We start from the raw sequence: 19247 nt of genomic DNA, 5'->3' as shown, positions 1-19247 counted from the left end.
CTTGGCAAACACTTTTATTAAACCTAACTCACCTGATCCTTAAAAAACCTGTGAGGTAGGTAGCATAGGCGCAGTGAAGCCAGAGAAGCCCAGCCCAGGCAGAGTGGGTCTGGGAGAAGTCTCATCCCCCTGCCGTCCCCCACCCAAACTGCCCCGCTCTAGCCAGCTGTCTGCAAAACCCCCCTTCTCCCTCATCCTGGCTGAAACACGGTGGTTGGAATCAAGAAGCCACCTGTCTTGAGCCACCAGCTTCAAAAGCCTTTCATTTTGTCCTAATGGGGCAAGGCGCCTGGGCCGCCCCACCCTCAGGGTGGAGTAGGCCTCCGCCTCCCCGCTGGGATTTAAAGTACATCAAAAGAGCTCCCTGCACCAAAATAGCACTTGCAGGCCCTGCCTGGCAGCCTAGAATCCTACAAGGAGAGTCCCCTTTTAGGTTAAGGCATCGTGCCTGGAATGTCCCAGCTCAAAATGCACCTATCTCCCTGGGAGGGAGTCCCATGCTGCAACCTCCAGCACCTTCGCTGGCTTTGTCTCCTCCGTCACTTCGTGCATTGCAACACTCATTGCCTCATGCCAGCTTGCTGATAGGCTGGACTGTGTCCAGCCAGGCCTGTGGGAATGGAGGAGTTTTGAGCGTGGGTGAGGGAGGGTGTGAGAAGGGTACAGGGCGACTTGGAGCAGGAGAAATAGGGTACCAGAGAGGTATGGGGGTGCTGAGAAGGATGGGGACACATCCCTGGCAGGAGTGGAAAAGACCGTGTGTCTAAGCAGGGAGGCAGAGGGAATGGTATGAGCTTTCCAGAGATGCCAGGACGTAGCAAAAGGTGGAATGCGTAGGGTGGGTGTATTTGGGGACTGTAGGGGTCCGTGGGGAGGGGGCTGTTTGTGAGGGGCATTCTGGTTCATAGGTAATCACAGAGTATTCCTCTGCGGAAGTTGCAGAAGAAAATGTAATGACATGGGAAAATGTCTGTGATCTGTTGATTAAGTGAGAAGAAAGGAGGTTACAAAACCGAACACAGTGAAATCCCTATTTTGTAACACTGGCTGGAAAGACACCAAGATGTCAGCCGTGGTCTTCCCTGCGCTGTGAGGGATGGCTTACATTTCTTCTTGGGGGCTTTCTATATATTCCAGATTTCCTACAATGAACTTAGAATATGATTCTTTTTTTAATACCAAGAAAAGAGTTATTTTAGAAGAGCGTTCACTACTCTTTACTGAGGGCTTGTTAAAGTCTCCAGTGTTGGCGCCACCTGTGGCCGGAGCGAGGGAAGCCAGGTCGCTGCTCTCAGACTCCCCGTAGCTGGTCGCGCCCCAGGGGGCAGGGCCCGTGCAGAAGGACACTCTGGAACCGGGCTGCCGGGTTCAGATCCTTCTTCTGCAGCTGTGTGACCCGGGTGAGTGGATTAGCCTTTCTGTGTGTTGGGGCCTTATCTGCAAAATGGGGATAATCATAGTATCCGCGAGGATTAGCTGAGCTGATACCCGCGAGCCCCCAGAGAGCAGCTGGTGTGGGGTAATCACAGCCTAAGTGTCAGCTGTTTTCATTATTAGTGGTTAAGAGCTTCGCCTCTGGAGCCGGCCTGTCTGGGTTCAAATCCTTGCTGTGTCTTTGTCTGGCTTGGGAAGTGATTTCATCTCTATCTCTACCTCAGTTTCCTAATCTATAAAATGGGGATGAAAGTAATGGTGCCTTATTCATGAAATGAGTAATGGTGAAAATTAACCAAGTAACCATGGAGGACGTACTTAGAACAGAGTCTGGCACATAGAAAGTGCTCAGTAAATGTGAGATACTTTAATTATTATTATTATTATTCCCACCGTTGGTGGAGGCGGGGAATGAGAGTGAGGAGCCACAGAGCACCCTGCGTGGAGCCCGCAGACGTGGGTCCAGGTGCACGAGAGGGCTGAGCTGGGCCCTGCAGGACTGCCCCGTCCTCTCCCTCTTGCCTTCCCCGTGTCCTTCTCCAGCCCAGGTTATTCTGGTCCTTTCAGTGTTAAAACTGTGGCCCTCAGGTGTCACATAGACCGCTGCTACCCTGGTCCTGATTTGGCAATACACAGGAAAACACCGGAAGACGTCCTGGATTCTGCGGCCCATCTGTCCCGAGGGTTTTAGCCGAAGGGGCTGGCTGTTCGTGGACTGTCTCTGGGAGGGACGCGGGCGCCGGCCACAGCCTCTGGAAGGGACGAGGGGCCGGAGGACGGGGTAGGAGGGATAGCTCCGCCTGCGCGTCCTTCTGCATCGTGTGCATTATCTACTCAAAAAATAAACACAGGAAATTATGGAAAAATAAAACACTCTGCATGCTTGAGTAAAGTACAAATAGAATTTTAAAGATTTCTGAAAAAATAAATTGCTGTGGCGCTGTCAAAGCAGTATTTGTCTTTGCGACTCTGCTGCTTCCAGCGTCTCCAGTTCTCACGCAGCTGTCTGTCGCGCCCTGGCCTGGACTCCAGAGTCTGGCTTCTGGGTTTCTGAGCTAAAGGGCTCGTGGGCCTCTCCTGGAGCAGCAGGTGGCCCTGAGTCCCACTTCAGCAGCAAGTGCTCCACGACCCTGGGCCATTTTTTCCTGGTTGGTAGCTGTTACTATTATTTTGAAAAATCAAGAGCAATCATGTAAAGCAAGTAGAAACAGGCTGGGCCAGCTGAAAATGACCACATGCCCCTGCCATGGGTCTCCGGTGATATAATTAGCTGTTTTTTTCCAGCAGTGAGTGGGCGGCTCACTCCTCTGGCACCCGGCAAGGCCACATGATGATGCAACAAAAGGCAAGCCCGGGCAAGGCCAGCAGTTGCAGGCCTGGCCAGAGATGCTGATGCGACAGACAGCCGGGCTGGGTGCTGTGGGGAGGCTGTTTCAGGGCTGCAGGGGAGTGGGGGGCCCACCGCCCAGGAGGCAAAGCTGGCCTCCTGCTCGCTCAGCCCTGAGCCTCTCCTCCCCAAAGCCTGGCTCCCTGCCCCCTGCTCAGGGACAGCATCTATTCCTTGTTCCCTCACTCCCGCAGAGGTGGAAGGGGCTGCTGAGAGCTTCTAAAAGTGAGATGGGGGCCCTGTGCGGGGACAGACTGAATCAGGTTTCCCAAACTTTGAGGGTGGAGCGTGGGGAGCTTTCAATCACCTGGCGAGAGTTTTCCAAATACCTGCACACTGTGCAGCTGGCTGACCTCACCCAATCCTAACTCAGTGGGTCCCCAAAGGGCTGGAACTTGGAATCTATTTTTCAATTGTGTTAATTATTACCTAAAATAGTATTCACTATTTAAAAATATATTACAAGGAATAAGCTCACTTTGCACCCCAAGGCAGGCAGGCTTTGCACAGGACAACTCCAGGGGGTGCTGTCCACACAGACTTGGCTGGTGTGGATGTACCTTGGAGGTGGGCAACCCAGGGCACCTGCTCCTCTCCCCAGAGACAGCCACTGTCATTGTTCCTTGTGTCTTCTTGCAGAGAGAGTGCATGTGTATCTAGGAGTGAGCATTTTTCAAAAGAGGTTTTGAAGGGCCGTCCCGCTGCCTATGTTGAGAATTATTGCACGGGACAACTCGGGCGAGTTAGAGAGAGAATGGTCTAACCAGGAGATTTCAGGGATCTGCAGGGTGAGAAAAGAAAACCAGGCCTTGCCTGAGGTCTCAGCACAGCAGCCCTCACCCCCACCAAGTCCATTTCTGGCATAAAAGAACTTTTCTTCTTAGCAAGCCTTCTCCTAGGCCCCCGGGGGATTTTCAGATGGATTTGCTGAGTAAGGGACTTTCCTGCATTTCAGTTCAATGACTTCTCAGACTTTGATGTTGACTAGTTTAAAAAAAAAAAAAAGAAAGAAACAGAGAAAAAGGAAAAACTGTGTACCAGAAGGAGGAAATTGAGTCCTGCTGTGTGACTTCATACTGGTCACACTGCCTCTTTGTGTCCTGGTTTCCTCCTTTGGGAACGGAGGAGGATCATGTATATTGTATTTTTCCCCATCTCCGTGGCGAGTATAGGATCACAGACATGAAAGTACCCATTTTAGAGATGAGGATATTGAGGCCCAAGTGCATGCAGGGCAGAGGTGGCACTGCTCTTCTTGTGCCCGTGTCCACAGACTCAGCAGGAAAACACCCCCTGGTTGGAAGATGGGGGAGAGGGAGGGGTCCCATCTGCCTTGCTCCCTGCTGTGGTGGAGACGGCCAGTAGGTCGTCACAGATCTGTGCCCCCACCCGGAGACTACATCAACGTGTGACCTAGACGAGCCCTATGCCAAGTTCTCACCAGCGGAATGCAGGTGGGAGATGGCGCCAGGTGTGAAGACATGCACGTGCCTTCCTCATTCGCTCTCTTCTCCCTCCAGCTGGAAGCAGAGGCCTCGAGGGCCTGGGGAGTGGTGGAGCCACAGCGTGGAAAGAACCGTGATCACCACGTGACGGTCAGCCACCTGCTGACCAGAACACCTCTACTGGATTCAAATGTGGGTGAGAAGTAATCTTCTATTGGGTTGTCACTGAAACGTGTGAGTTTGTTTGTTATAGCAGCTAGTGTCATCCTAGCACACGCCCCTGCTTTCTTCCTAAGCCCTGTCCTGAGCTGCTAGCATGTGCCCCGGAGGAGCTATCAGCAGTTATTCCTCCCAGCAGGTTCAGGGCTGTTAGAGGTCACTGAGGATGGGGGAGGGAATCTCATCTCCCTGGCTCTGGACTTGGCTCCAGTGGGGCCGCCAGCATGTGAGGCTTGGGGTTGCAGCTGTTGCGTTCCATGGGGGCCCTGGTGGCATTGAGATCACAGATGACACTCAGACCCGCCCTAGAGACGCAAACACGAGGACGAGCAGCTGATGGGAGGGGAAGCCGAGATGGTGGGGCCACAGCCACAGCCCTGGCTTGCCCTGACCCTCTGTCTGTGTCACCCCAGCCAAAGCCAGCACTTCTGTGTCTAAAACACCCGTCCTGGAAGGAGGAGGGGGAGGGCGTGGAAGGTGAGGAGTAAGGTAACCGATCTGAAACCTGAAACCCTGACGTCACTAAGACTCCACACCACTGTGCAATCCGAGCTTCCAAACCCAAGCCCCTCAGCCCTTTGGTGTATGCTGAGGCTTTTTCCTGGGGAGGCCTTGAAAATAATTTGTTAGGGAAGAAAAAAAAAATCAAATTTCTACTCTTTTGGGATCACCCAGAAGGCTGTTGTGAGCTAAGGACCCTGGAGTGAGCGGCGTCTTGGCGGCTTTAAAGGCAGCTCACAGGACTGAACTCGGAGTCTGTGGCAGTTCCCTTGTCACCAAATGTGTATTCTCAGGTGTCACAGTATCTGAAATTCCACCATAAGGGCTTCATTCCTTTGGATTCCTCTTTGTTTCTACAAAAAAAAAAAAAAAAGACAATGCAAGCAACGATAATGCCCACCGTGCATTCAGCACTTTAGACTTGTTCCAATAAGCCCACAAGAGACAGACAGTGAGCCCCAAACACCTGGTATGGATAATCATGATAAACCATGATAAACCATGATAAACATGGATAAATCATGTTTCTCCTGAACAGTTAACACAGTTATCAGAAGGGATAGCTCAGTACTGAAAACCATTAAACCATGTTTCAGTTACGCATCGCTGCCTAACAAACCCTGTTCAAACACAGTGGCCACCGCAATCATTCATTTGCTCAAAACTCCATAATTTAGGCAGGGGCTCATTGGGACGGCTTGTCTCTGCTCCATGTGGCTTCACCTGGGGAAGTGTAACTGGGGCTGGAGGATCGGCTGTCACGATGGTCCTCACGTGGCTGGCAAGGGGCTGGTGGCTGTTGGCTGCATCAGCTGGAGCTTTTAGCTGGTGGGCCTCGCTTGTCCTGCATGGGACTTCTCCATGGGACTCCTCCCAGCTTGGCGGTCTCAGAGTAATCCAAATTCTTACATGGTGGCTCAAGGTCCCTAAGCATGCGAAAGCAGAAGTTGCTAGACCTTCTTAAGGCTTAGACCTGGAATGGGCATAGGGTTACTCTGTCCCTTTCTATTGGCAAAATGAGTCACAAGCCAGACATACTCAAGGGGAGACAGCTACAAAAGAGTGTGAACACCCAGAGGTGTATTTCATTGGGTGACACAGATTTCCATAAACCACAACTCCGACAACTGCATGGATAAATCTCAGGTTAAGTTATGCGGCAGTGTCAAATAACCTCCACATTTCAGTGCCTTCACATAACAAAGGGTTACTACTTTCTTTCTTTCTTTTTTAGAGACAGCCTCTGGCTCTGTCACCCAGGCTGGAGTGCAATGGCATCATCATAGCTCAGTGCAACCTCTAACTCCTGGGTTCAAGCGATCCTCCCGTCTTAGCCTCCCAAGTACCAGGGACTACAGATGTGTGCCACCACATCCAGCTATTTTTAAAAGCTCTTTTTTGTAGAGGTGGGGGTCTCACTATGTTGCCCAGGCTGGTCTCCAACAACCAGCCTAAAGTGATCCTCCCGCTTCAGCCTCCTGAAGTGTTGGAATGACAAGTGTGAGCCTCCACACCTCGCCAGGTTACCTCTTTCTCACGTACATATCCCACACAAGTTGGTGGGCACTCTGCTCCACACAGTCACTCAGGGACCCAGGCTGAAGGATGCTCTGTCATGTTGTAGTGGCACCATCTGGGACATGAGATCTCACTTTTGTCGTAGCTGTGGAGGACATAAAGCCTGGAGGATTTCACCTGGCCTCAGCCCTAAGGAGACAAATGTCACTTATGCTCACATTTCATTGGCGAGTACTACTCATGCGACCCTGTCTACACTGGAAGGAAGGCTGGGAAGTGTAGGAGAGCACCCGGAGTGACGGTGAGTAACGGCGAGCATATTGTCTTGGCCACATGTGATAAAGCTATTTAAAACAAAAGAAAGTTAAACATGAAATTCAAGATAATGTTTACGTTGGGATGGGGTAGAACACACAGGGAAGGGTCAGTGATTCGTAATAGTCTAGTTTTGGGTTTGAGCAGCGAGTGTTAATTATATTATTTTTTTAAAAAATGAATGAATGAGTGAATAGATAAATGAATACACAAAAGACAGCGCTTAGAAGCAGCAGCATTGAAGCCTAACCTGAGTCTAGGCCAAAAACGGCCCTTCAATAAATATTCACTGAGCTCCAGGCTGAGACTGCTAGGCCTTGAAGGTACAAAGATGAATAAAATATGGGCTCACCCGCTCCAGGCTGCAGCGCAGCGGGTTCCCCAGGCTCGGAAACCGAGCTGGCCGGCGAAGCACGGCGGGGAGCGTGCTCGCCAGGAGCTCTGCAAGCCAGGGAGCTCTGAGAAGGCCCCACCCCAAGAACTTGTGCAGGTTGGGTTGTGAAGGATCAATAGGAGTTCAACAGGTAAAGAATGGAGTGAGGTGGAGTGGGTTGGTCAGGAGTCCTCAATCCAGGAAGAGGGAACAACGTGTGCAAAGGCACAGAGAGTCCTTCCCTGCCCGGGCGGCCTGTGGTCACAGCACCTCCTTCCCTTGCAGGCCCTACATGACCTGCTGGGCATTCACACTGTGCTGCAGCCCCTCAGGACCCTGCAGGGCCCAGGCACTGTTCCCCCCAGTGGCTGCCAGCAGCGCCGGCCTCAGGTCGGGAAGCTCTCTTGCCTGAGGTCACCTGTCCACTACTTTCGGGGGCAGCCGCACCCAAGTGACTGGCGGAGGTGAGGGTATACAGGCCTAGCCCCCTCGCGTCGATTCAGGGCACTCTGCAGGACCCCGCTAGCTCCACAGCTCCTTGCGGGATCGCCTGAGGCCTCTCTAGGGCCTCCAGCCTCCAGAAGAGCCTACCTCCTCTCTTTGCCCGATTCTGTTTTCTTGATGCCTGGACAGGCTGTTAACTGTGAATGCGCTCCCCAGTAAACCTCCTTCAAACAAATCTCTACTTCAGAATGTGTTTTCTGGGAAACTTACCTAACATAGCCACTAAAGTGAAAATAATTTCTAGGGGTGCTTTTCCTGCCAATGTTTGTACAGCAATAATAGTAACTAACATTTACGGAGTGATTTCTATACGCCAGGGTAAGCACTTTGCCTATATGATCTTATTTAATAAAGAATAGAACTTTGTGCCAAAGGAATGAATTTCTAATGGTGAAACTTCAGGGTTAGGCAAGTAGGCTTGGGAGGCTAGAAGTGTTGCACAAATTCTGTCACAGATTTTTTGGCCTTAATATATAGTCAGTCCTGATCCTTATGCTGACTGGATAAAGCCCCAGCAGGTCAGAGTGGGGGTTCCCAAGTTCGTTCTTGTTTTTTTTTTTTTTTCTTTCTTTTTTTTCAAGCAGGGCTTCTGCTCAGTACTGTGATATCTCTGTTCTGCCTCTTCCGTGGGGTCTCACTTCTTGGGAGCCTGTGTAGAGGTGAATTCCTCTGAAAGCTGCCTGCCCCCATTTGGGACTCCCCAGTCCTTTTCTGAGAAATGGTGACATTGCGCCTAGCACTTCCTCTCCCTTCCTCGGTAGCTCCTGCAGCCACCACTGAGCCCTCCTCACATCCTCCTTCTGCAGGTTCGGGCTCTCCACCTTTCCTTTCCGTCATTCCTTCCACCCTCATCTGGGTGGGGGCTGCTCTGGACCCTCTTGTCCCCCAGACTGAGCCTCCCCCATCCCTGCTTCCTGGGAGCACGCTCGGGCAGCACGCTGTGTTCCCGACTGGCCCTCTGGCCCCTAAGAACATGTCCCAACATGTTCAGCCCTGGCTTGGAAGAGGCTGGTGGCTGTTCTGTCCTTGGGGCTGCCTGCTTTGGGGTGAGGAGGGGAATGGTGGGAGACAGGAGGCTCCCAGAGACCCCAGGTAGACCTTGGCCTGAGTTTCTCTGAACAAAATATGTGACTTGCTACAGATCCCTGGGTGTCTGTTGGGAGCCTGGGGAGTCAGGTTTTGTGTGTGACTTCTAACCATCTAACCTGCTCCCTTGCCCTCTTCGGGGCAGAAGTCCTCGCTTGAACAGGATGTGTGACTGCACATTCAAGTTCATGGTTACAAACATTTTTTTAAAAGTACTGAACAGTACTAGACACTTAGTAGGTGCTTAATAAATATTTGTTGAATACTGTCGTGGTGGTGGTGAGCTAGAAGTTATAAAAAAATTTACTTTCCAACAACAACAACAACAAAAAGAATTATTTCATTGTGAAGCTCAATGTACCACAAAACTTTAAATAATTCATTACAAGCCTTCATTAAAAAAAAATTTCCCCAAAGTAAACAGGCAGACAATGTCAAGTCTGTTTGAAATGCCTGAAAGCCACGGGGACTCCAGGCAGTAGGAGGATGTGCCCGGCCTCGGCTGGACGTTTGACAGCCCAGCCTGTGGATGGCATGGGCGTGGGCAGGAGGCGAGGACAGGAGCAGGGGCCGGGGCCGGGGTCGTGTGGCCGGCAGGCGAGGGGGTCTGGTGCTCCCGCCGGCCCGGGCTCCCGTCCCCACCGCAGACGGGAGGGAAGGCTGTCCTCCCTGAGGTCAGCTGCGTTAGAGGAAGAAGACTGGGCATGTCCGGACAGAGATTTCCAGACACGGAGCAGCCCGAGATGTCAGTAATTGCAGCTGCTTCCAGCCTGGATTCTCTGTTTTAGAGGAATTTCTGTTCAGATTAACACTCCATTCTCTGCAGCTCTTAAAAAGCCAAACTGCAAATGTTTCAGGTGAAGAAAGGAGGCAAAGGTGCAGTCCAGGGGAGCCGAGGGGTGTGGGGGTAGGTGGGAGCAGCAGAGCCACCTCGCTCACTTCTGTATCTGTCAGGGGCACCAGTAGACACTTCCCAAATTGTCCTTATCAATGTCACCTCAGTAACCTGCCTGGAAATGAGGGTTGCTGCGCATTTTCATCTTCCTGGAGCAGCTGAAATAGAGGACAGCGAGCGGAGAGCGGGGCAGAGGCAGAAGGCCTGTTTCCAATCGCAGCCATTTCTTCCCCGTGCCAAGCGTCAGGCCACGGGACCTCTCGAACCTCAGTTTCCCCGGCAGTGTGTGTGGACTGTGTGGGCAATATCCAGGCCATATCTCGCTCACCAGATCCCTCTCCGCTTCCTCCCATTAAATCTGCCGCAGCCCAGTGCTTGCTTCTGGTGGTGACAGACAGGTGAGTGCAGGCTAGGAAGCCTGGTTCAAGGCCAATCTGTTTCCCCTAGAGACCAGGTTGGCCCTTTTGAGAAGTGTCCCCAGCTCCCTCCTTCTCTGGGACATTTGACAAGCAACAACTTTGTATGCAGTTTCCTCATCTGTGAAATAAAGGGGATTGGATGCCATTCAGGCCTCAACGATGCGGTGTTGGGGTGTCGGGTGCCCCGGGTGCTTGGGGTGAGGTGGTCTGGTGAGGGATTCATGGCCGTTGGGGTGTAGTGGGGATTTTCTGGGAATTGCAGAGAGGTGCATCATTTTGATTATTTATCGATTTTTATTTATGGATGTCACTCCTGATCTTTTCAACTGCTCCGGTGAATCCTTGCCCAGAATTGGCCGGTCGCGGGGCTAACAATGCCGTGCCCTCAGAGAGTGGCGACTCATTTTCCAACTTAAAATAAGCCTGATTTGTGGCTCAGTGGCCGGGAAATGTGTCCAGGGCACAGACCCAGGCGAGGCGGGGGGAGGAGGGACGCGCCCTCGTGCATCACGCGAGGTTCCCAGACGGCTGGCCCGCTGGAGCCCGGCCAGGCCGGGCGGGGAGCTCGGCGGCCGGGGGAGGCGGGCCCGGGAGGCGCTGTGGGCTGAGCGGCGGGTCCCGCCTCCGAGGCGGGCGGGGGACGGAGGGGAAGTCGCTATATTAGGACAGCGCGGAGCTGCGCCAGCTGAGGTGCGAGCAGCTGCTGGGGCGAGCGTCTGGGAGACCGACTGGGGCGCGGATTCACGGAGCCGCCGAGACGCGCAGACGAGGTGAGGGAGCGCGGCGGGCAACAGTGCCCCCGCCAGCGGCTCCGGGTGTCCGCGCGCGTGTCCCCGCGTGTCGCGTGCGGGCGTCCGCGGGGATGCGTGTGCGCGCGTGTGTGCGTGCCGCGTTCACAGGTGTTCCTGCGGCAGGTGAATGGCGCGCGTGGGTGTGTGCGCCCGCTTTGCGCACACGGGTGTCTGTGACTGCGCGTGCGGCGGGGTCGGGACGTGTCGGAGACTCTGGGCGGAGAGCAGGAGCACAAATACGAGGGATCCCTGCCACGCTCCGCTCCGCTCCCCTCGAAACTGGGCTGGCGAGAGGGACGGCGCGGATGGGGCCGCCTTGGGAGCTCGTCTCTGGGGGCGGGGGCGCCCCCGGCCCCGGCGCAGCTTGCTGGTGGCTTGGGGATGAAGCCCGTGTCCCTGAAGGGGCCCAGGAGGGGCGGGTGACGCAAAGTGGAGCGAGCTCGTCCGGGATATGTCCCGGGCGGCTCTCGGGTCCAGTCGGTACCGCCCTGGCCCAGGTCCCTGAGGTTCCAGCCACCTATGCCGCTGTGTCCGCCACCCGGCTGGACGCTGAGGTCAGCGCGGGCTATGCCCCTGGCCTTGGGTGGGTGCCAGGACACGTCCCCGAGGACAAGCGAGGAGGTGACTCACTGTGACAAGGAGACCCCGGGGAACGGACTGTACGAGCTCAGAACCGCGCCCGGGCTGGGGACCGGTGGCACCCGAAGGCCCTCTCCCTGCCCCTCCGCAGTCTGTCCCCCATCGGCACAGTGACCTATTTGGCTGGCACAGCGTGTTCCCAGGGAAGCCGGGGCACCGAAGGTCCCGGGCCGGCTGTCGGGTTCCACCTCCGCGGCGCGCCCTCCAGGACCAGGAGCGGCGCCCGGCGCTGGGCTGGCTCTGACCCGCCTGCCAGTCGGGGACGCGCGGGGTGCCACCACCTTTCCCACCGCGCCGGCAGAACCCCCGCTTGCCCTTGGGTGGGGCGCGGGGCTCCAGGCAAGCGCCCGGCGCTGCGGAGCGGTGGGAGGCGGGGAGGGGTCCTGTCTTTGCGGGGCGCGGATTCAGGGGGCGCGACGCAGCTCAGGGCCTCGGTCGGCTGCCTCGGGGCATCGGGGCGCCCCAGCTTAGCCCAGAGAGTCTTCTCCGAAGGCAACCGGGCTGACTGGAGCGGGAGGGCGAGTCGCCCTCGGGCGCCGCTGCCCTGCGCGGGCCACGGGCGTCCGCGCCGCCTGGCACCCCGGGGACACTTGCGTCCTCCGGGTGCGGAGAAGAACCTCGGGCCGGGGACTGGGCGTTTGGGGCGCCCAAGCTGCTTCCTCTCTCCTTCCCTCCTTCGTCGCGTTTCTGGGAGAACTTTCGAGCGGTTTTATTTTCGTTGCTCCCGTCTATTTTTATTTTCCAGGGATCTGACTCATCCTGTGCTTTGGGCGTGGAGATAAGGCGGAGGGGCCCCATCTCGGCGCGCCTGTGCGCGTGTGTGTGCCTGTGTGCGCGTGTGTGTGTGCGTGTGTGTGTGACTGTGTGCGCGTGTGTGTGCGTGTGTGTGTGACTGTGTGCGCGTGTGTGTGCGTGTGTGTGTGCCTGTGTGCGCGTGTGTGTGCCTGTGTGCGCGTGTGTGTGCCTGTGTGCGCGTGTGTGTGCCTGTGTGCGCGTGTGTGTGCCTGTGTGCGCGTGTGTGTGCGCGTGTGTGTGCCTGTGTGCGCGTGTGTGTGCCTGTGTGCGCGTGTGTGTGCCTGTGTGCGCGTGTGTGTGTGCGTGTGTGTGTGACTGTGTGCGCGTGTGTGTGTGCGTGTGTGTGACTGTGTGCGCGTGTGTGTGCGTGTGTGTGCGCGCGCGTGTGTGTATGCGTGCGTGTGTATGTGCATGCTTGTGTGTGTGTGACTGTGTGCGCGTGTGTGTATGTGCGTGCGTGTGTGTGCGCGCGCGTGTGTGTATGTGCATGCTTGTGTGTGTGTGACTGTGCGCGTGTATGTGCGCGCGTGTGTGTATGAGCGCGTGCGTGTGTGTGACTGTGTGCGCGCGTGTGTGTATGCGCGTGCGTGTGTGTGACTGTGTGCGCGCGTGTGTGTATGTGCGTGCGTGTGTGTGTGACTGTGTGCGCGCGTGTGTGTATGTGCGTGCGTGTGTGTGACTGTGCGCGCGCGCGTGTGTATGAGCGCGTGCGTGTGTGACTGTGTCGTGTGCGGCCGGCGCGAGCGCGCGCTGTCCCGGCGGCGGCGGGAGTTTCGGGACCCGCCGGCTCAGCGTGACGTGTTCGCCGCCCGCGGGCCCTCCCGCCGCCCCGCCCCGCCCGGGTGACGCGCAGCGCGAGCGGCGGCGGAGCCGGGCGGGCGGAGCGCTCGGCAGGAAGCTGAGTCAGCGCGCCCCCGCGCCCCGCGCCCCGCGCCGCCCTCCGCGCGGTTTCCTGGCCGCACGCGCCCCCTCCCGGCGCTGGCGCGAGTCGCAGGCCGCCTTCCGCGGACGCCCCGCTTCCCCTGGGCTCCACCCGGGTGCGCCCCTACCCACCGCCCCGTGAAAGAGTGCCCCACTGCTTCGACAGTGTCGCTGAGCTCTTCCAATTTGCCTTTTACCATGATAAAATATGGCTGAAGTCTAAGGCACGAAGGCCAACAAAGGAAGCTATTCTCGGTTCTTTGCGAATCGAGGGTTTGCGTTTCTGTTATGTTTATTTTTGTTTTGAACTGGGAGTTATGATAAAGAGCATGAGAGCAGACTTTGGTGGGGAGGAGAGGCGTGTGACAGCCATTAGGGAAGGGGTAGGAGATGGGGACAGGGTCCCTGCCTGAATTTTGGTCCCTTTTTCAGCTCCTGGGAGCCAGGGGATGTCCAGCGCCTTGATAAAGCCCTGGGTGGGCTCCCCCTCCTTGTGCCTGTGGGGCTCTGACACCCAGAAAGCCCCTTGCACACACATCCGTGTGTCTCCAGGAGTGCCCATCTGCGGGAGTGCGCCACTTCAGGCTCCTTCAATGTGGATTAAGTTGGTCTCTGGAGTAGGGCTCAGCAGTCTGCATTTTGAGAAATCTCCGTGAAGCGATTCTGATGGGCCCCCAGGGTTAAGAACAGAGGGAGTTGGGTTCAGCACCAGAGCACAGAGCCCAGGGCAAACAGGCCTGGCTTCAGACCCTGGCTGTGCCACCTGTGAACTGTGTGACCGTGGGCAACTTCTCTGAGTCTTGGTTACCTCTTCTGTGAAAAGGAAGCTAATACATACCCACTTTTTAGGAGGCTTGATATTTGTAAACTGCCCAGAACAACCCCTGCACATAAAAGTATACACATAATCCCAACCAATACCCTGAAGAGGGTGGACAGCGGTTATTTGAGGGCTCTGTCCACTGTACTGTGTCTCCCCTTTTAGGGCAGTGGACTTTGGCCTTTTTAGCTGTATGATTTTAGGGCAAGTCTCCTATCTCTTTGAGCTCCTGCCCTTTAAACTTGGGCTGAGGTCACCGATTGTCTCCCTCCCAACCAGCTGAGACCTAGAGTTATGGGCTCCATGCATCAGGAGAGGCGCGGTGAGGAGGGGTAGGGCGCAGGTCCTGGTCTTCCTGCCGCAGGAGGCCACTCGGCAGAGCCTGCACCCGCAGAGCCTGCACGTCTGGACTTGTCCCTAGGAAAACCCAGTCCTTGCCAAGGTCCCTCAGTCACTCAGCCCGGAGTCAGGCCAGTGCCAGGAACGTAGGTGCCGGGGCTCCCTCATGGGCAAACTCACTCTCAGTTTTTTCTCTTGAAGTGGGAGGAGAGGAGCCAGGTAGACCAGCCACCTTTAATTTTCTTTGCCTGCAAAACGGGTTCCTTGGATACAGGCAACAGAGGGCGGGCACTGCGAGGTGTCTAGACTTCAGATCACCTGACCTGCCTGGCAGGATGTGGCTCAGCCTCCAGAAACCATCCCCTGCCCTGCCCCGCCCAGCCCCTCCTTACCTCTAGGCCACCGGGCTGATGACATCCTCGGGAAAGGCCCTCAGCCTACAGCACCTGTCAGCTGCTGTCTGAAGGAGGTAGTTGGCAGGGGACAGGTGGGAGGGGGGCAGCAATGGGGTGAGGCCCAGCCAGAACTGCATGCAGAGAGAAGTAAAGACACTCTCATTTTCTGAGCACGCTATAAACCAAGTGCTGCTCTAAGCATGTCACCTACATTCACTGAGTCAATCCTCACATCTGTCCTCAGACAGTCACTATTACGATCTCCATTTTACAGATTAGGAAAATAGAGCCCAGAGAAGTTAAGTCACTTGTCCAAGGTCACCCAGCAAAGCCTGGATTCCAACCCAGGCAGTCTGGCTGGCCCCACAGCCCTCACTCCTAACCACCAAAACAAAGCCCTGTCCCCTCTGCCTTGCTGCGTGCCGCCCCCCGCCCATTGCTTGCACGTGCTTCTATAGCCATGCTCGAAACTTGCACGTGGCCCCGTCTGTAGGTGAAGAAACAGGCCCGGAGACATTAAGTGGCTTTTAAAAGTTTAGGTGGTAAATGGCAGAGGTAGGACTATATAACTCTGGTATTTTCACCCCGAAATTCAGGGTGCTTTCACTTTGCAGAGTGGGGTGACCCCACGTGGGCGTCTGGGTGGGGGATTCAGGAGGCTGGAAGAGCCCTCAGTCTGACCCTTCACTGGGACTTGACCTCCCGGCCTGGCTGGGATTAGGAAACTGCTGGACTCTGGCAATTCACACATATTTGGGGCATTCGCACCCAGGAGGGACACCTCAGGGGGGAAAACAGATTGATTTTAGCTGATAATAGCTGGTGGTAAACAGGACCCTGATCCCTGCTATTGCGGCAAACTTGCCTTTGTTGACACAGCTTGCCCTTCAGCTGCCTGCCCCCCACTGGCCCTGGGGCCGCCCAGGGTCTGTTGGTGGGAGTCGGGGAGCAGGTGGTTGGACATTGGCCGGAAGGAGCCAGAGAGACCCGAGGGCACACAGCAGGGCCTGGCCGAGGGGAGGCCCCTTCCCCAGTGACCAGGGCCTTCCTTGTGTCTCGGCCACAGGCGCCATGTCGGAGCAGCCGGGGGACGGCCGTCCGGTCGCGGGTGGCAGCAGGGCCTGCCGCCGCCTCTTCGGCCCGGTGGACAGCGAGGAGCTGCGCCGGGACTGCGACGCCCTGATGGCCGGCTGCTTACAGGAGGCCCGCGAGCGATGGAACTTCGACTTTGTCACCGAAACACCGTTGGAGGGTGACTTCGCCTGGGAGCGCGTGCGGGGCCTCGGCCTGCCCAAGCTCTACCTGTCCCGGGACGACTCGGGAGGGGGCAAGTGGCCCGGCGCCTCCTCGGCTCTGCTGCAGGGGACAGCCCCCGAAGACCACGTGGACCTGTCGCTGACCTGCACCCTCGTGCCTCGCCCCGGGGAGCCGCCTGAGGGCTCCCCAGGTGGGCCTGGCACCTCTCAGGGCCGAAAACGGCGGCAGACCAGCATGACAGGTGAGGACAGGTACGGGGAAGGACTCTGTGAGAGACCAGGGCTCTCAGGATCCACGCTCCCAGGGCCGACCCGGCGGGTCCAGCGCACGGGCTGGGTGGAGGGAGACGCCCGGAGAGCGACAGCCTTCCGTCACACAGCCAGGGCTAGCTCGCGCACACTTACTGGGGACCCGCTACATGCCAGGCCCTGTGCTGAGCGTCTAAGGTGGATTTCCTGTGGTCCTCTCAGCAGTCCTATGCCGCAGGGCATTCTCGCCACCCTGCTAGAGCAAGGAATCGAGGCTCGGGAAGGGAGAGCGGTTTGTTTTAAGGTCCCACCGTGAATTTGCAGTGGAGAGAAAAGTACTGATACTGATTTTCTGGCTCCCCTGTCCAGCATTTACTCCCCTTTCCTGACACACCCTCCCCTTCCTGCCTGTCTGTTCTCCTCGGCACTGTTCACAGTCGGTGGACAGCTCCTTCTCTGTCCCTCGCTAGGCTGTCGGCTTGATGAGAAGGGGACCCAAATCTCTGCCCAACCCCAGCACCTAGAACCCTGTCTGGCACATAGTAGGTGCCTGATGATGAATGAATGATGCTGACATTTGAGCCCTTGTCACACCAGGCCCTCAACCAAAGCCTTTATAGAGAACATTTCATTTAATCCTTATAGCACCATACAATTGTTATCCTCATTTTCTAAGTGGGGAAACTGAGGCTGAGAGGTGAAGGCAAGAATCTCACTGCAAATTTGCAGTTGGGTCAGAACTAGCAACAACATTTGTACGGGCCAGACGCGGTGCAGAACTCTTTTCATGGATTGTCGCACGGAGTCCCCAGATGGGCCCTCCGTGGTCATGGAAGTGTCCCGTGCGGTGGCCGCTGTTTGTATGTGGCTGTGGAACACTGGACACGCGGCTAGTGTGACTGAGAACCGCGCTTTTTACTTTCTTTGATTTTAGTCAGTCGAAATAACCACACAGAGCTGGTGGCTCCTGCAGGGGCGGCTCGGCTCGGGCAGGCCTGCGGGTGTAGGTGCCCTGCCAGTCCCGTGCGTGGAGCTGCGGGTGCCCGAGAACGCCCCTGGGAGGCGGAGTGGGAGTTCCCAGTCTTCCCTGCGCCCTGCTGCAGTTGGCCTCGCATGGGTGGCCCTGCTGTGCCCTCTTCCTCCTGGCCCGGCTGACGTCTGCTCTCTCTCCTCAGATTTCTACCACTCCAGACGCCGGCTGATCTTCTCCAAGAGGAAGCCCTGAACCGCCGCGGCAGGGCTCGCGCTCCTGGAAATGAGGGCGGCTCGAGGCTCCTTCCACGCTTTCCGCCTTAGACTGTGCGTCTTAATTATTATTTGTGTTTTAATTTAAACTCCTCCTTGTGTACATACCCCACCCGCCTCTCCACCCCCCAGCCTCTGGCATTAGAACTATTTAAAACAAAACTAGGCAGTAGGAGGATAGGCTCATTGGAGTGCTGGGTATTTTTATTATATGAAATGTTATTTAAAGCTCTCCTCTCCCTTCCCCGGGGGAGGGAGGGCTGCGTCACGCCAGCCCTCCCGCCTCCACCCTCCCGCTGGCGTACTCTCTGGGGGGGCCTGGCTCCCTCCTCCCCGTCTCGTGGGTGTCACGAAATTCCACCCCTTTCCTGGATTCTCAAACCTGAATGCCTTCTAATTTGAGAAGCAAAAAGATAGCACTTTGAAGGGGGCCCGGCTGAGTGGGGGCATCGCCAAGAACTTTGGAGCGCCCGCACCTCGTCCAAGACAGGGCGGGGGCCCTGGACATGGCACAGCCCGGCACAGGGCTGGGGCTTGGCACCTGCCTGGCTCTTGATGCCCTGCTCTGTCCCGCGCGAGGACGGCAAGGTAGGGTCCCGTAGCCAGCCAGCCCTCCCTGCAGGCCCCGTGTCCCCGCTGGGGAGCCGGCCTCAGTGCTCGGTCTTCCTGCATTCTTCCGGGAGCCCAGCCGCCCTCTCTCCTCGCTGGGTCTCCAGTCCCCTCTGCTGCTCTCCCCTCCCCATGTCTGTGTCCCCCAGTACCCTCGCAGCCCCGGGTGGCAGCCCTGGGGCACCTGTCCCCCTGACTCAACGCACTCAAAGGGGAAGGGACACTCGGAGAAGGGCTCCCTAGTGCTACCTCAGGCAGCTCAAGCAGCGACCGCCGCCTCCTCTTTTAGCTCTGGGGTTGGGGTCCTGGGTGGTGGCACAGGCTGCCTGAGTGGGTCTCTCCACGTGGGGCTGTGTGGTGAGGGGAACGGATCTTTCTAGGAGGGAGACACCAGCTCCTGGAAGTTGTCCAGTGACCTTCCCCGCCTGCCCCATCCCTCCCCGTTACATTGCACTTTGAGAAGCAGCTGAACAAGGAGTCAGACGATTTTTAGTGGCGGGAGTAGAGGCTGTGGACAGGGCACGCCGAGGGGCCTGACGTGGGGCTGGGAGTGGCGACCATCGAACACTGAGCCCCTGGAGGTGCCAGAGCACTTAGTGGGTCTGACCCAAGTACCTCCAGCTCCTGTACCATCCTGGCCTGGACTGTTTCTCTTGGTTCCATGTGTTCTGGTTCCCCGTCTCTCCACCTAGACTGTAAGCCTCTTAAGGGTGGGGACCATGCTCTGTACTGCTCTGTGCCCTTCACGGCCCCTGCCACAGTGCTGAGTATACAGCAGGTGCTTAATAAATATTTCTTGGTGACTTGTAATATTACTGTTGTGGTTATTATACCTTGTTATTTATGAGAACAAAGAGATGAGCTTTTGGGGAGGCCATAATTTTAAAAATTAAGCATTTAAATTTTTAAAATGCAGAAAGCTCAGCAAATGGACTCTGCAGCAAAAAACAAACAACAACAAAACACATATGATCTATTCTCACACCTCTACAAAGATCACCACTGTCAATATTTCAGTTTGTTGTGCACTCTCTTTTTGTAAAGAATGTATTGTGGCTTAACATCATTACTGATCGGGGAAATGGAGGTTGA

At 56.2% G+C, this 19247-nt stretch overlaps 1 protein-coding gene across 2 annotated transcripts; it reads left to right on the top strand.

The window, feature by feature from the left end:
* The first annotated feature begins 2842 nt into the window (after positions 1–2842).
* Positions 2843–18965, top strand: CDKN1A (cyclin dependent kinase inhibitor 1A). Of its 2 annotated transcripts, XM_012746928.3 has the most exons (5): positions 2843–3046; positions 4342–4458; positions 6650–6805; positions 15863–16294; positions 17477–18965. In XM_012746928.3, the coding sequence occupies exons 4-5, from the start codon at positions 15868–15870 to the stop codon at positions 17524–17526; spliced, it is 477 nt and encodes a 158-aa protein (XP_012602382.1). In that variant the 5' UTR covers positions 2843–3046; positions 4342–4458; positions 6650–6805; positions 15863–15867; the 3' UTR covers positions 17527–18965. The 2 variants fall into 2 exon arrangements, with proteins under 2 accessions (XP_012602382.1, XP_012602380.1); XM_012746926.3 differs by lacking the exons at positions 2843–3046; positions 4342–4458; positions 6650–6805 and adding an exon at positions 10752–10866.
* The last annotated feature ends 282 nt before the right edge of the window (positions 18966–19247 follow it).

Source organism: Microcebus murinus, chromosome 5 (genome assembly GCF_040939455.1).
Source record: "Microcebus murinus isolate Inina chromosome 5, M.murinus_Inina_mat1.0, whole genome shotgun sequence".
NCBI lineage: Eukaryota > Metazoa > Chordata > Mammalia > Primates > Cheirogaleidae > Microcebus > Microcebus murinus.
Note: the sequence above shows the minus strand (reverse complement) of the source record. Positions and strands in the feature narration are given on the sequence as shown.

What these genes read in the sequence shown, in the direction of transcription:
- CDKN1A (XM_012746928.3), top strand. Translation starts at nt 15,868, where the DNA reads ATGTCGGAGCAGCCGGGGGACGGCCGTCCGGTCGCGGGTGGCAGCAGG. An exon ending in GCGGCAGACCAGCATGACAG is followed by an intron (nt 16,295 to 17,476) that starts GTGAGGACAGGT and finishes CTCTCTCCTCAG; the next exon opens with ATTTCTACCACTCCAGACGC.